The sequence below is a fragment of the Oreochromis aureus genome, linkage group 3 (assembly GCF_013358895.1).
Source record: "Oreochromis aureus strain Israel breed Guangdong linkage group 3, ZZ_aureus, whole genome shotgun sequence".
In the NCBI taxonomy this organism is placed as follows: Eukaryota; Metazoa; Chordata; class Actinopteri; order Cichliformes; family Cichlidae; genus Oreochromis; species Oreochromis aureus.
Genome location: NC_052944.1, coordinates 132,182,967 through 132,197,506, shown reverse-complemented (window position 1 = coordinate 132,197,506; position 14,540 = coordinate 132,182,967). Strand labels below are relative to the sequence as shown.

The window sequence follows — 14,540 nt, the reverse complement described above, 5'->3', positions numbered from 1 at the left end:
TGTCACATGTGTAGATAAAAGACAAAGTGCCTTAACAGAGCTGGAAAGTAAATGAAACACATTTGGTTTTGCTCCACAGAGCTAAATGAAACCAAAAGAGTAACATAGGTATGCTAGATTAGTCAGAACAGGTGTGACTGGTTCTGTCAGTTTGGGTGTGTACCTGTATGATGTTCTGGTAGATGTATAAATATCTGCAGACACAGAGGCATTAGCACTACTACCACCACTCACCTTAACCACACTTTAAGGAATCATGGGGGTTTCAAACTTGGAAAAAATAATAGATTCTTCCTGTGAAGAAGTTGAAATAGAAAAAGTAGATGTCATCATTGATGGGGCAGCTTTGTACTATTTTTTGTATTTTAACTCTGATCCAAAGCTGGACCAGCGCTGTGGAGGAGATTATCCTGGATTCAAAGATGAGGTCTGTAAGTTCTTTACGACTCTGCACAACTGTGGAGTCACTCCTTATGTCATCCTAGATGGAGCCACAGATCGTGACAAGCGCACAACATCTGTGTTTCGCCTTGGCGATAAACTGGAAAAAGCAAAGAAAATAGAGACTGGCGGTACTTTAGAAAAAGAAGATAATGTGTTACCACCTCTGGTCAAAGATGTCTTCATAGAAATCTTAACAGAAGGCATAAAGGGCATAGAAGGCATAAAGTTTAAAGTGTGTTTAGGTGAGGCAGACCCTGAGGTTGTTTCTGCTGCAAATCAGAAACAATGTGCTGTGCTGTCCAGAGACACAGATTTTTGCATCTTTGATGTGCACAAAGGTTTCCTTTATCTCGACAACTTTGAGTGGAAAAAAGAAAAGAATGGAAAAATTCCTGCTAAGCTCTACACACGTTCAAAGTTTTGTGAGCGTTTTAAATTGGAACCTGCTCTCATGCCAGTCTTTGCTTCAACAGCAGGAAATGATTATTCAAAATTAAAAGATGATAAAAAACTTAAACTTGCAGGAATAGAAACCAGAGATGACATTAAAATACTGAAAGGTATACTGAGCTTTTTTAGTAAAGTGCCTGAAGAAATAGAGGGATGGGGAGGCTTGAGTGCCTCAGAGAAGAGAAGCAAAGCTCTGACTGTCACTTTAGGACATGTTGATGTAAAAGAGAGGCAAACATTTGAACGCTCCATTCAGAAATATGATGAACTAGAAAAAACAGAAAACACAAGTTCTCCACCATGGGTGTGTGAAAAAGTTGAGCGTGGAGAACTCACCAGTTTCGTCATAAGTGTTGTGGATCAGAAGACAATTCTGCTGACCCCACTTGTGGAGGACTTTTCACAGCGCAGTAGTTACAAAGCTGCTTACCGCATCAGACAGTACTTCTATGGACTGTTAACAGGAGGTAATATTACTGAATATGACAGGGATGGAGAAGAGATCAAAGACTACCGTGTCACATCAATACTTCCCAGCAGTGATGAACAGAAACAACTGAAACTACAGCGTCTGCATAAGGTACTGAGGTTAATCACTGAATATGTGTTTAATTACTCTGACAGGTAGGCATGTTTCTGTGGTACATGTGAGCATCTTGTCTGTGGTACCTCTCTGTGCAGGCTCCTGAGGGTTTGCGTCGCAGGGTGTTTGAACAAGCTCTGCAGGTTCAGACATCAGACTTAGAAAACATCCCCGACCAGCTGAAGCTGCCAGTCTGTGTGACTCTTTTCTGGTTCAAGGGGCTACAACACCACCCAAAACCTGAAACTGTAAACTGCCTCCACGCTCTCCTACTGTGGTTTGCGTGTCACCTTGATGGTCCAGGTTAGTCTCACTGGGTAACATTATGGATATCTACAATGGAATGCATTTATTGGTAACAAGCAGTCAGCAGATGGAGTGTAGTCAGAGTTCCTGTAATCAGAGTTATTCTAAACAGATTTTGTGTGACAGCAGCAGCACTGTTGCTTCCACATCAGCCTGAACAAGAAGAGAAACTGCTGCTGGTCTCTGGTTCTGTGGCACCAAAACTTTGTCTTACTTTGTCTGTAGAGGACGAGTTTGAGAGGAGGATGAAAGCTTTAAAGGATGAAGGTGTGAGTATCTGGCAGCCACGTGTGGCTCATGCTTTCAGCCAATGGCAGTGCTGCATGAGGCAGAGTCTCCACCTGAACCAGCTGCTGTGTTCCCCTCTACCAGAACCTCAGTGTGCACGGTAAACCCCAGACTAATGATGTGCTCCATAGATGTTTAACACACGTCATCAACTTTAACTGTGATTTTGTGCTTTGTCAGACTTTACTGTGGACCTCTCCTTCATCGGCTGGCAGATGAAGACACAATTAAACAACTAGAGAAAACACTGAGAGGAGAAAAGAAGGAATTATATAAATATTTAAAGACCATTCTTAAACCAAAAAGTACTGGAGAGGGGTCCTCAAGTGAGGAAGAATGCCAACAACTGCAGAAGACTGAGGAAGAGGAGAACTCAGATGAAGATCTCATAACCAGTCTAGACAATCTACACATTATGGAAACAACTCTGGTTATTGGTGATTCTGCACTCAGAAATCTGCGGCTAGATACTCCAGAAATCAGGATCAAATGCATTCCAGAAGCAACAGCACCTGTCATTGAGGCCGAGCTGAAACTGTTGGCTAAACGTAGATTTCAAAAGATTGTAATTCACGTTGGCAGTAATGATATCCAGCTACAGCAATTTGAGGACACTAAAAATAGTATTGAATCTGTTTGTAACTTTGCCAGAACAATGTCAGACACTGTAGCTTTCTCTGGTCCCTTCCCCAATGAGACCATGCTGTCACTGAACCGCTGGCTGTTGGAGTGGTGCTCAGAAAACAATGTGGTATTCATAGATAACTGGCAAACCTTCAGCGAAAACCCTGGTCTTATTGAGGAAGATGGCATCCATCCCACTTTGGATGGTGCAGCTCTCCTTTCTAGACATCTGAAGGATTTTTTAAGTTAAAACCAGAAAGCAGGGTTAGGGTCTTACACACACCTCTGAACAGTTCGTTCTGTCACCCACTCCCAAAATCCTGTCCTCACAGACTCCATAAAACTAAAGAGCCAAAACAGCTAAATGTGGTTTACTGAATATATTTTTACAGTAAAAGTTAAGAACACAAAGAAATGCAGTGACACAGTTTTAAGACACAGTTTTGTTTAATTAGCAGCTGAGAGAGGAAAGAAGAATTTATCAGGGAAATGAGGCAGAAATTAATAGCCGGTGTTTGTTAACACTACATTGTCTGCACAGGAACTCATGTATAACTCACATTCACAACAGCCAATAAGAGCTCAGGCCATAAGACGTCCAAATGCAGGAAACACAAATTGATGTTAAATAAAGGACAAGGACCTCACCATCACTTTAATGTGTCTGTTATAAGACCTTTTTTATTTCTTTGTAATATTTTTTGTCTACAGTGTGACCATGTAGAGGTCCACAAATCTGGAATAATATTCAAAGCGCTTTAAAAATGTCAACATCTTTCTCCGTCTTCAAACGGACTCTAACACAACATTTGCTACTAACATATGTTTGATTTGGAACGCTGTGTAGATTTTTCAAACTTGTAATCGAGGTGCTATTATTTCTAGTTGTCACTGACTTCATATATTAGCATTTTTTATGTTAGAATTTCTAGTATAACTTTAGGGCGTTTAGTGATTAAGGTTAGTACAATAATGTAGAGGTATTATATATGTATTGTCTGTATATAATCTGACGTTTGGGCCAAATCACTATTACAATCAAATAACTTCACAAATAAACTGAAACTGTTTCTCTGCGATTTGAATTTAGTGTTCAGTTTTTTTGCTAATCTTTTAGAGCACTTTGTAAAATGTTTTTGAATAAAGTTACAGATATTAATAATCACTAACCAGACAGTTTGTTCTTGAACTATCCAGATGAAGGTGGAGGTGAAGAATAAAGCAGTGTGTGTGTGTGTGTGTGTCTGTGTGTGTGTGTCTGCGTGTGTGTGTGTGTGTGTGTGTGTGTGGGGGGGGGGGTCCTGACAGCTACTCACTTTTGCCTCAGTTATGTCTTTTTATTAAAAGTTCATCAGGGAAATGTTTTTACTTCACTCTGCACAGCTCTGCCCTGTGGAAGAACACAGCTATTACAACCGATAAGATGTCACTTTCCAGTCTTTACACTTGTTAAGGTTCAAATATTAAGGAGGAAGTCCAAATAACAACACTGGTCCAGGATAATGAGTCAAACGATGATTTTAATGAACACACGTGGGGGATGTACACTGCACAACATCAGCTGTAGATCTCCGCCCAAAAATACACAAGACAATAGTTTTATAGTATCAGGGTTTAACTCCCCCTCTTGCATTAAGCAGATACAATACATGCATACGTCAACTCAAAACCACAATGACTTTTAACACAGTTTGAAAAGAACATGGCCTCGTCTCCATCCCAGGGGTGCCCTCGCTTATCTCGGAACGTTAGCAGCATATCGTAAGGCACACTGTCACTTGTGCAGACACAATTTTGCAGTTGCAAGCAAAGATGATTAAACTTTCACCTCTAAATTAGTTTACCTACAGTGTATGTGTGTGTGGGTGTGTTAACCTCAAATGCACTCTGCCTCACCTCGCCGACTAGCTCCTGACCTCTCACCAGACAGAGAGACAGAAGCCACTCTCATATGTGTAATAACCTAACTGAAACTATGTATATGTAATAGGTTGAACAAATGTTTTAATCAGGAACCACTACTAAAAGCTTAATCAAAAGGATATAAATGAATAAAGGACAATAATGAATAACCTGATTTTTCAAATAACATCATCCAAACAGCTCCTCAAAATAACTTGCACTTAGACTCTGCTTTTAGTTTCACTTTCTGCAAAGCATGCAGTTTCCTGTCTATTTTGGCACAGAGTGTACTCAGAGTTAGGCCCTTCTTTATAATGCAATGTAATCTGCATATAAACATTTAAGATTATAAAAAGCATTCAAAAGCATTTAAGATTATAGATTCAACTCAGCAGTTTAAAGCAGTTATAACTGCATCTGTAATAAAGGCTAATTGGGTGCCAATATGTTTAAACATCTGAATGCAATATCAATACTATAAACTGTATTATTAATGCAATGGTAATAATGATGATTATGAACAATAGCAGTAAAATATTTCTCTAATCTCTACACTCCCTCTCTTGTAAAGTGTGGTGACCCTCTTTTAAAGAGAGGGTCACCACACTTTACTTGTGTCATTGCTCCGACCCTCTCTAACCGTCCTCTGGCTCAGCAAATCATCTAGGTGGTCCAGTAATAAAACGCCAGCTCCCACTTGAGAACACTCATGCTTGAGGTTAGTCACACCAAAGTAAAAGAAACCAGAAGAAAAACTGAGGAAAAGAGACACAAGATAGTAATAATCTTTTTTTGTGTGAATTTTCTCATCGCTTTTGCATGCACCGCAGTGAGCTTGAGTGGTGACGGGCATAAAAAATTTTCTTATATAGATTTTTGCCCATTTTTGGGGGAAGTACGGTAAAGAAAAAAAAGTATATTGTGGTCGCCAATTTTGGAGCCATCCTGATAACCTTCTCCCACCAACGATGTGGAGATCCAACCCTTTTAGATCCAATTAAAATCAAGACACTCAAAAAGATGCTCTGTAAAAGAGTAGAATTCTTGGAACAGAGTTTAATACACTGAATCATATGAACAGCAGAAAAAATACATACAGACATTTAGCAAGACAATTACATAGCAGAAAGCAAGCAAAGCAAAACCCCGGGATGTACAGCCTTAAACACAGACAGCAGAGCAACACCGAGACGGACAGGAAGCAGCAGCAGGAGGAAAAGGAGCACTAGGGGTGCCCTCTGGTCCCCTAATATAGGGACCAGTATCCCCGCCCCCTGCTGCTGGGTAACTTTCCCACGCCTCCAACACAGCTGCTCAGGTCAGGCAGCGGCCAAGGTCTTGGCCAAAGGCCAGTCAGGACTCTGAGTACCCCTTGCTCTGGCTTATCACCGTAGGTCATGACACGGTCAAACATCACACATCAATCCTAATTATTATATCTTATACAGCAAGTGGCACAATCTTATAACATATAATACATAGGTTACATGCTTTCTCATATATAAAAACACTTCAGTGTGGGTTCAAAGTATGTGTGTGTGTGTACGTGTGTGTGATTATATCGTATGATATTTTATTGTGATGTGTTCAGGATCTCTGTTACAATGTTACTGTTTTGGTTGTGCTGCATGAAAGACGTTGAGCGTGTATTAGGGAAGGTTAGTTACCGGAGAGTAAATTATTCAGGAGAACTCTCCCCTTACATTAACTGCCCTGTTATTTTACCAACTTAATAAACCTCGGTGAAGCAAAAATGTCTTGTGCTTAAGACTCTACATGAAAGTTACAGTGAAAATTACAGTATATATGTTCAGTGCAGATAGATATATAGTTACATAGTTATACATATCACACAAAAATCCACCACAATATGTGCTACAATATATTTTAAAAAATGTGGCCATTTTTTATACATTTTGAAATAAATTTCATAATATATTTCAAAATACAAATTAAAATTATTCAAAAATATATATATTTTACCCTTCATATATTTCAATCTATCGCACAAGCATCACACAAAACAACATTTACATGAACAAGGACATATATTCAATGGATCTGAATTCCAAAAATCCTGGGACAAGAAAACTGTCTCTGAACAAATAAGGGATGCATTTGGAGAAAAACTCTCTGTAGATGTAAGGTAGGTTGTGCTGGCAGTCGAAACCTAATTCAACACAGCTTTTGTCAGTAGTATTTTTGATATCTATGCATTTCAAAGTTTTACATAACAATTTAAGCCAGAGAACAGGTAGACATGAATCAGTAAACTAAACTAAAGAACTAAAGCAGTTATCCTGTCTTGGACACTCCATTTTTGGCATACTTCTTTATTGATTTATTGTTTTTTATTGATTAGCATTCAAATATCTCAGTGAATACAGAATAAAGATTACAACAAAGCAAGAAAGCACGAGACAAGGCTAATCAAAAGGTATTGGCTGAAGCATTTGCTTATTACGCCAACCCTTGTAACAAAAGATCTTTTCCCATGCAGCTCCTGTACACAGGGCTGGAAGTAAAGAATAAAACAAAGCAAAGCAAAAACAAACAAACAAACAAACAAACAAACAAACAACAAAACAAACAAAACAAACAAACGAACAAACAACAAAACAAAACAAAACAAAAAAACTTTCCACCTTAGATAAGTAACTACATCTGTGAAAAGGCCCCATAGTTACAGTTTTATTCTGTTCAGTTGTTCACCTGTAGTTTTTTAGAGTGGCCAGTAGAGGTCACCCCACCGCTTTGTAGTGACTAAAGCAGAGCCCTGACGTTCTGACATTTATCACACAGTTAGAACAAATGTCTGCTGATGACTTCATCTCATGAAATGACTGATAGATGTCAATTCATTGATCAGCTGAGCTGCTGCTGCTGATCTTCATCGTGCACAGAAACATTCAGCTTGTTTCAATCAGTAAATAACTCCCACTACTCTCAGTTTGAACTGTTCCCACTCAAAATGCTGTCAGAACAATGATCATTGTAGAACTTCACAAACATCACGTGTTGTTTTCCACATGGAAGATCAGCAAACATACAGAAACTTCCTGTTGCCACACACGGCCTCTAAAATCTCTTCCACGCTTTCTGTCTGAAGTCCACTCTCTGTGTCGGATCCACAGGAAACAACAAGATCTTATTAACATGGTTTTCAATGTGTCTCCTTCCAAAAAGTCCAACCAATGAACAAATGTGTATATTTGTGGAGGCCGAACAAAAGCATGACACATTTGTCTGTTTCTATAAACTGGTGTCAAACACAAATATGAAGAGTTTCATTGACAGACTCCAAAATGCCCCCGCAGTGAATCACAGGGAAATCCTACAGTGTGCAGAGAATCTTAATGGCTCCAACATCAACACATCCACAATGTTGGATCCAGTTCTACCTCACAGAGTTACTAAGACACACCCTCTGCCAGCATTACAACAGCTCCACCTGCTTCACCTGCCTCCTCAGCCTCTGTACACCTGACACACATGACAGACTAGACAAGGAACCAAAACACAGAAACCAACGAGACAGATGATAAGTAATAACTAACCTAAACCTCCACTAACCCCTAAATAAGAACAGCACAAACTTATAACCAAACTAACATGAAAACTTCAAAAATTACAAAATAAAACAAACTGCTGGGTCAGAGACCCAGCCTGTGACACCAGTGCAGTTACACACACCTCTGCTTGACATTAGGCCTCAAACAAAGACACAAAACACTAACTTGACTCTAAATAGAAGAAACTGGCAGCTTTTTCTGTTCTGTGCTTCTTTATATTTGACACACATGCTTCTCTTTGTGCAAACACACATTGCACTATAAGGGTAACCTAGCACACAATGATTGGACAGCACAGTGATGATGCTGGGAGATCCTATACGAAGCAACACAGAAACACTGAGAACTTTAAACATTGATTATATTGAGATAAGCAGCCGACCCAGTCTAGATAAAGGCGAGCAGCTGGGACCGCTGCTGCACCAAAAACAGGTTTCAGTGTTTCCATGTGTGTGTGTGTGATGTCTTTACTTATACTGGTCAATAGACTTTAGTCAACACATGATTGAAAGGTGTTACACATGAAATAAAAACAGTGTTTCATCTTTATTCCTCTGAAGCAGCTGCATTATAACCAATCTGCTCCTTTGTGGCCTTTAAAACAGCTTAAATAACTGTTGTTATATTTGTTTCTGCTCCTCTTGGACAGACGACTCTTGAAAAGACATTTTGAATTTCAATGTGACTTTAACTGGATAAATATGGGATATATAAACGTCCCTCTGCAACAAACTGATTCCAGCTTCTACCTCATGATAGGAATGTTTTTGTGGCTCAAGATGACCTGATATCTTTCATGATGGAGACATTTGACACATGTTTCACATATTATAGACCAACAAGTTATTCATAGCAGTTTAAATACGGGGAGTCACTTTTGGGCCCAGCAGATAAAACAGAGCCAATATTTCCTTCTTTATTTAAGTGACGTGTGTCACAGATGTGACCTAGTAAAGTGTAACTGAACATTAGTAACGTTATTAACACTCTCATGCTGTTCTTTGAAGTTAGCGTCAGCTAAAGTAATATATTAGTGTCAGTTTTGGCCGGCGGTCATACACTCTAAAAAATATTCGTTGTGTTTGTCGGTAGAACTTAACAAAAAACCACTTTTCTGCTAAAAAAAGTAAGTTGTCTACATGTACACGTTTCAGTGAGTTGACTAATCAATGTTAAAAGTCAGTGCAACACAAAATTAAAAACAGCTCCTTAACTTAAATGTTTGAGTATATTGAATAAAATACTTTTGTCATCAATCAACAACAGAAAATATTAAGTTTGTGTAACATGTAAAAATGAGTTTCAACATCCTTCCTGTTTGAATTGAGACCGTTCAGACCGCAGAGGGCAACCCCGTAGCATATGTTCGTATCGTGCACAACAGTTTCTGGATTCTTGTGGCCTCGTGGGAGAAGAGGTGTGTTTGCCCTTGACTGTGTTCGGTGAATTAAGTAAGTACTGAATTTTAAATGGATGAATTACAAGTTATATTTGTACACTTTAAAATGTCATCTTTAAAAAACTGAAATTTGATGGTTTTAATCGTAATTTAGCAGAGTAGAGTTGTTGTTGTTTTTTTTTTAGTTTAGCTAGCTGTTTCTTTTAGCTAGCAAACGTTCCTCACAAATAAAAGAGTACAGATACAATTAAAATATGTGACTTGTCAGGGTACATTTGGTTAGCTGATAGACCATGCCGACAGCAGAGCATGTTCAATTTGAACCCGTATATGTTCAAATTAACCAGTCAGCAGCTGTCTGCATTTTTATCATGGTGTCAGAGTAAATTCGTGTTTCCACAAGATGGTCTCGGGTGAGGTAACTAATTACTGACAGAGTAAAATGTGGTGAATTTATCCTTGACTAAAAGTATTTATATCAATTGTGCTGATGTTCTAAGCTCGACTGGGAACTCTGCCTGAGGTTAAAGTTGGTTGACCTAGCAAAAAAACCCCCAAAATAATATTTTTTGTGTTTGTGTGCATACGACTTGCATTTGCTTTCTGTAATTGTAAGCATAATGTAAAGTGTGGGATTGTGGCATGTCCACAGTGGTATTTAAATAGTTTAAAAGAAATTTCTCTTACACATTTGGATTTGACACCTTATTACAAGTTTAAACTGAAGTCTGTAGATGTACATTTTAAAATTCAATTTTGTTCAGTCTTTATGATTAATTTTTTTTCAGTGTTGCATTGTAGTGTTTTAGAGAAGGTTTATACTTAAAATAGCTTGTTAACTCAAAAGCTTCAATAATTCTTTGCATTACAAAAGCTTGCAGTAAATTTCAAAATGCATTGGACTTGCAAAATTTGCAAATTTGAAACATCAAGAAGGAGTGAGCTCTTAAAGCATTACAGGCTTAGACATAGCCATGGTGGACTGTTTATGCCTTGCCTATACTGGGATTGTTACTGCTCATTTAAAACATGGAGTAGCCTCCGAAGCCATTTATCAAGAAGCCATTCATCCTCTGATATAGTGACATTTTCAGAGGTCTTATCTTTCAAATGTCCATGTTGCTCTTTAAGGACATTTTCGACTGAAAGGAATATTTTAAGCATATTGGGCACCATTTAAAAAACTGGAAACTGTTGCTTGTGTTTTTGAAAACTGTAACTTCAGAACAAATGTTCATGGAACATATGCTTCTCATAGGAACCGAAAACACACTCCTCACTCATTGGATGACTTCAAGCCTGAGCTGATACAGAGGTGTGTCAATCGTTTGAATACAGGAGATGATCCTCTTGAGGAACATATTGAAAATCCATTGAGTGAAGATGAAGCAAATGCAGAGGATGAAGAAATTGGTGAATTGCCTAATTTAATTGAGAAACATTTAGCCCACCTACTACTAAAATTGGAAAGTATATACAATGTACCTCGCAGGTGTATTGATGAATTAGTTGAACAGTTACAATTCATTTCTTCCTCTGCTTCAGGTCCTATTCTAAAACAGATTTTACAGTTAAGCCTAAAAAGCATAATTGTGCTGTTGATGATTTAGTGATTTCAGATATGGTGGCAGACCTCTGTCAGTGCAACCCAATCACATTGGCTTTTTGGAAATAAAGGTCCTCTTTCTACCTCTTACAAAAGAAGCAAATATTTCAAGGAGCATTTTTGTTTGGTGGAACCCACTGAGTATTTGCTTAGTGTTGGGGACCGGAGAAGTTTCAGTATGTACCTGTTTTAAAGTCCCTGAATGAAGTCTTGAAAAAAGGAGATCCAAGATTTCCTCACACAGGCCTCTGAAACAGATACTAGCTCTGAAACACAATACACCTCATTTCGTCATGGCACTAATTTTAAAAACAATAAATTGTTATCAGAAGAGAGTCCAGCCATTTCCCTCATTTTGTATGTGGATGAGTTTGAAGTGTGTAATCCACTTGGCACCTCAAGAAAAAAGCACAAAATTACAGCAGTATATTGGGTTTTAGCTAATGTACCACCATTGCTCAGGTCCTCACTGACATCAATCTACCTAGCCATTCTATGCAAATCTGATGATATAAAACAATTTGGTTACAGTGCTGTCTTTGAGCCACTGTTGAAAGATCTTGCATGCCTAGAAGAAGAAGGACTTTACATTCCCTCATTAGGCATATGTGTCAAAGGAACTGTGTTTTGTGTTGTTGCAGACAACCTTGGTGCACACTCTCTCGGAGGATTTGTGGAGAGTTTCTCAAGTGCGTATGTCTGCAGGTTTTGTCTTGGAGAACGGTCCCAAATCCAAGTAAGTGATGTTCGAAGTGGAGCATTTAGTCAAAGAACAGTACAAGAACACAGGGTACATGTTGACACTGTAAAAGGAGATAAAAATGAGTCTCACTGTTATGGAGTAAAAAAACTGTGCCCACTGACCGAAAACCTAAAACATTTTGATGTTTTATCTGGCTATCCACCGGATTTGCTACATGATCTCTTTGAAGGTATTGTACCTTTGGAATTAGCACTTTGCCTTAGTACCTTAATCAAGGGAAAGTGTTTTACTCTAGACGAGCTCAACAAATCAATTAAACAGTTTCCATACAGATGGGCTGATAAAACTGATGCACCACAACCAGTTCCATTGAATTTTGCAACAAAAAAAACAGTTGGAGGGAATGCGCATGAAAACTGGGCTTTGCTTCGCCTCCTCCCCCTTATAGTTGGGGAAAGAATACCAGAGAGTGAGCCAGCATGGCTGCTGCTTCTCAACCTTAAGGATATAGTTGAACTTGTCCTTTCATCTGTTCATACAGATTCAACAATTTGTTTTCTTGACAGCAAGATTTTGAGCATCGGCAAAGATTTCAGGAAGTTTTCCCACAGGAAAGACTGATACCAAAACATCATTTCCTAGAGCACTATCCACAACTCATAAAAGCTTTTGGTCCACTTGTTTTTCTGTGGACTATGCGTTTTGAAGCCAAGCACAGCTTTTTTAAGCGTGTGGTGAGGCATACCCACTGTTTTCGAAACATTCTGTTGTCTTTATCAGTGAAGCATCAGTTAATGATTGCCTACCATCTACATGGAAATCAAACAGCCCAGCCCTCTTTACAGGCAACAAAACTATTAACTGTGAATTTGACTGTGCTAAGAGAAGACATTAGGAAAGCAGTGGAAAATAAGTTCCCTGGGGAGTCAAATGTCCAGATGGCAAATACTGTGTCTTACAGTGGCACCAGTTACACCACTGGAATGATCCTGGCACATGGATCAACAGGTGGTCTGCCAGATTTTGTGGAACTGACTCAGATGGTTGTAGTTAATGGAAATGTTGGCTTCATTGTGAAATGCTTAAATGCATGGTATTCTGAACATTTCAGGAGCTTTGAGCTTGAAAACACAAGAAGTGTTAAAGTTATTGAGCCCAGTGATCTGTCTGATATCATCCCACTGGCAGCATACACTGTAGCAGGGAAGCGTATGGTGACCCTAAAGCACCACATCTATGTGCCGTAGAAGGCACAGTAGCCATTTCAATACAGTATTGTCAAAGCTGCTTTGTCTTCCTTATTTTAGTTTTTCACTATAGCTCAAATGGTATAATTTTGTGGATAGTAATGTTCAATCAATAATTAGACATTTAGTAGTACAACTACCTTGCTCTGCCTCAAGTCTGTTGCTCTGCCTGAAGTCTCAAATTCTGTTTCGTTTTTTGTTTTCCTTTTTTATGTAGGTATCTCAATGTCTCATCCTGCTAAACTTCGGATCATACTCAAAGACCATAACATTCGAAAATTGGACTTACCACATGGAATCCCTGGAACAGTGGAGGAACTTGAATCTATTGTGAAAGACACTTTTGAGGTTGATGGAAAGTTTACTTTGCACTATAAGGATGCTGACTTTGGAGAAGAATATTTTTCTCTGACATCAACAGGTGATATCAAGGACAAGGACACACTCAAGGTGGTTCAGATTATTGAACCCCCCACAGTTACTCTGACATTTAGTGATGTAGACAGTTCCTTTATATCTGCATCAGAGACCTTGGTCAATGCTTCAGCAATGTCAGAGACTTCCAGTGTGTCCTGTGGCACCAGTTGCTCATCTGGATCTCAGGATACAGTAATTCTTTCCTCACCTGAACATCTGAGTCAGCGTTTACACAGCGCTGGCCTACCAGTTTTCTGTTCCTCGCTTTGCTTATGACACTGAGCTTTTACTTGCTTCAGGAAATGAAGCTTTCAAAAAGGATGGAACTAAACTCAACTTTATTCCAGTTCTTCCAGATATCCTTGAGAAATTGGCTGAAACGATCTTTCAGTATGTTGCCTACCCAACATCTGCACAGTTAGCAGATGTAGCTGAAGCACTTGTTCGACAGCATCCATGCCTTAAAGAACCAGGATCCTATAATGGATGCTATGGATGGCAACAAAGACTAAAATATAAAATGGGCAATTACAGAAGTAAACTCAGAGGGCTTGGGTGCCCTGAGCTGGATGTGAACTCTCTCAAAAGAAAGCAAGCACATGAGAAGACACCTTCAAAGAATCTTAAAAAGCCAAGAAAGGCTGAGGTGAACTATTTGCCACCTAACCCACAAGGAGAAACAGAGGAAAGTTTGGAAAAGGAAAGATTGCAACTTCTTGATGAAGTGAAGAAGAGGAACAACTATCGGATCATCAGTGAAAAAATGGCCAAAACATTCTCGAGTCGCAGACAGGAAGTTGTTAATCTGGCACCACCTGTCAGTGACTTCAAAAGTAGATGGCCTGCACTTTTGATGCAACACAGGTGATTTTATTAAATAATTTAGAGTATAACTTGTAATTGGGAAATTGTGTATTACATTATCATGTTGTACTGATTGTGTTTTTTTTTTTTTAGATAAATGACGAGTTCCAAAGGATCACCACTGTTAACTTGGAA

At 38.9% G+C, this 14,540-nt stretch overlaps 2 protein-coding genes across 2 annotated transcripts; both read left to right on the top strand.

The window, feature by feature from the left end:
- The first annotated feature begins 229 nt into the window (after positions 1-229).
- On the top strand, positions 230-3,864 carry LOC116316153 (protein asteroid homolog 1-like). Its single transcript, XM_031734663.2, has 4 exons — positions 230-1,474; positions 1,576-1,780; positions 2,009-2,171; positions 2,252-3,864. Exons 1-4 carry the CDS (start codon positions 257-259, stop codon positions 2,943-2,945), a joined length of 2,280 nt encoding a protein of 759 aa, XP_031590523.2. The 5' UTR covers positions 230-256; the 3' UTR covers positions 2,946-3,864.
- Positions 3,865-9,383: 5,519 nt separating this feature from the next.
- On the top strand, positions 9,384-13,817 carry LOC120435346. The gene is made up of 3 exons (XM_039604764.1): positions 9,384-9,611; positions 11,816-11,910; positions 13,342-13,817. Exons 1-3 carry the CDS (start codon positions 9,532-9,534, stop codon positions 13,815-13,817), a joined length of 651 nt encoding a protein of 216 aa, XP_039460698.1. The 5' UTR covers positions 9,384-9,531.
- The last annotated feature ends 723 nt before the right edge of the window (positions 13,818-14,540 follow it).

Bases quoted from the DNA above. Each gene is read 5' to 3' on its own strand.
- LOC116316153 (XM_031734663.2), top strand. From the start codon at position 257: ATGGGGGTTTCAAACTTGGAAAAAATAATAGATTCTTCCTGTGAAGAA. The intron at 1,475-1,575 runs GTACTGAGGTTA...CTCTCTGTGCAG, and splicing joins AACTACAGCGTCTGCATAAG to GCTCCTGAGGGTTTGCGTCG. The intron at 1,781-2,008 runs GTTAGTCTCACT...CTTTGTCTGTAG, and splicing joins GTGTCACCTTGATGGTCCAG to AGGACGAGTTTGAGAGGAGG.
- LOC120435346 (XM_039604764.1), top strand. From the start codon at position 9,532: ATGTTCGTATCGTGCACAACAGTTTCTGGATTCTTGTGGCCTCGTGGG. The intron at 9,612-11,815 runs GTGAATTAAGTA...GTGTTGTTGCAG, and splicing joins TTTGCCCTTGACTGTGTTCG to ACAACCTTGGTGCACACTCT. The intron at 11,911-13,341 runs GTAAGTGATGTT...TTTTTTATGTAG, and splicing joins GAGAACGGTCCCAAATCCAA to GTATCTCAATGTCTCATCCT.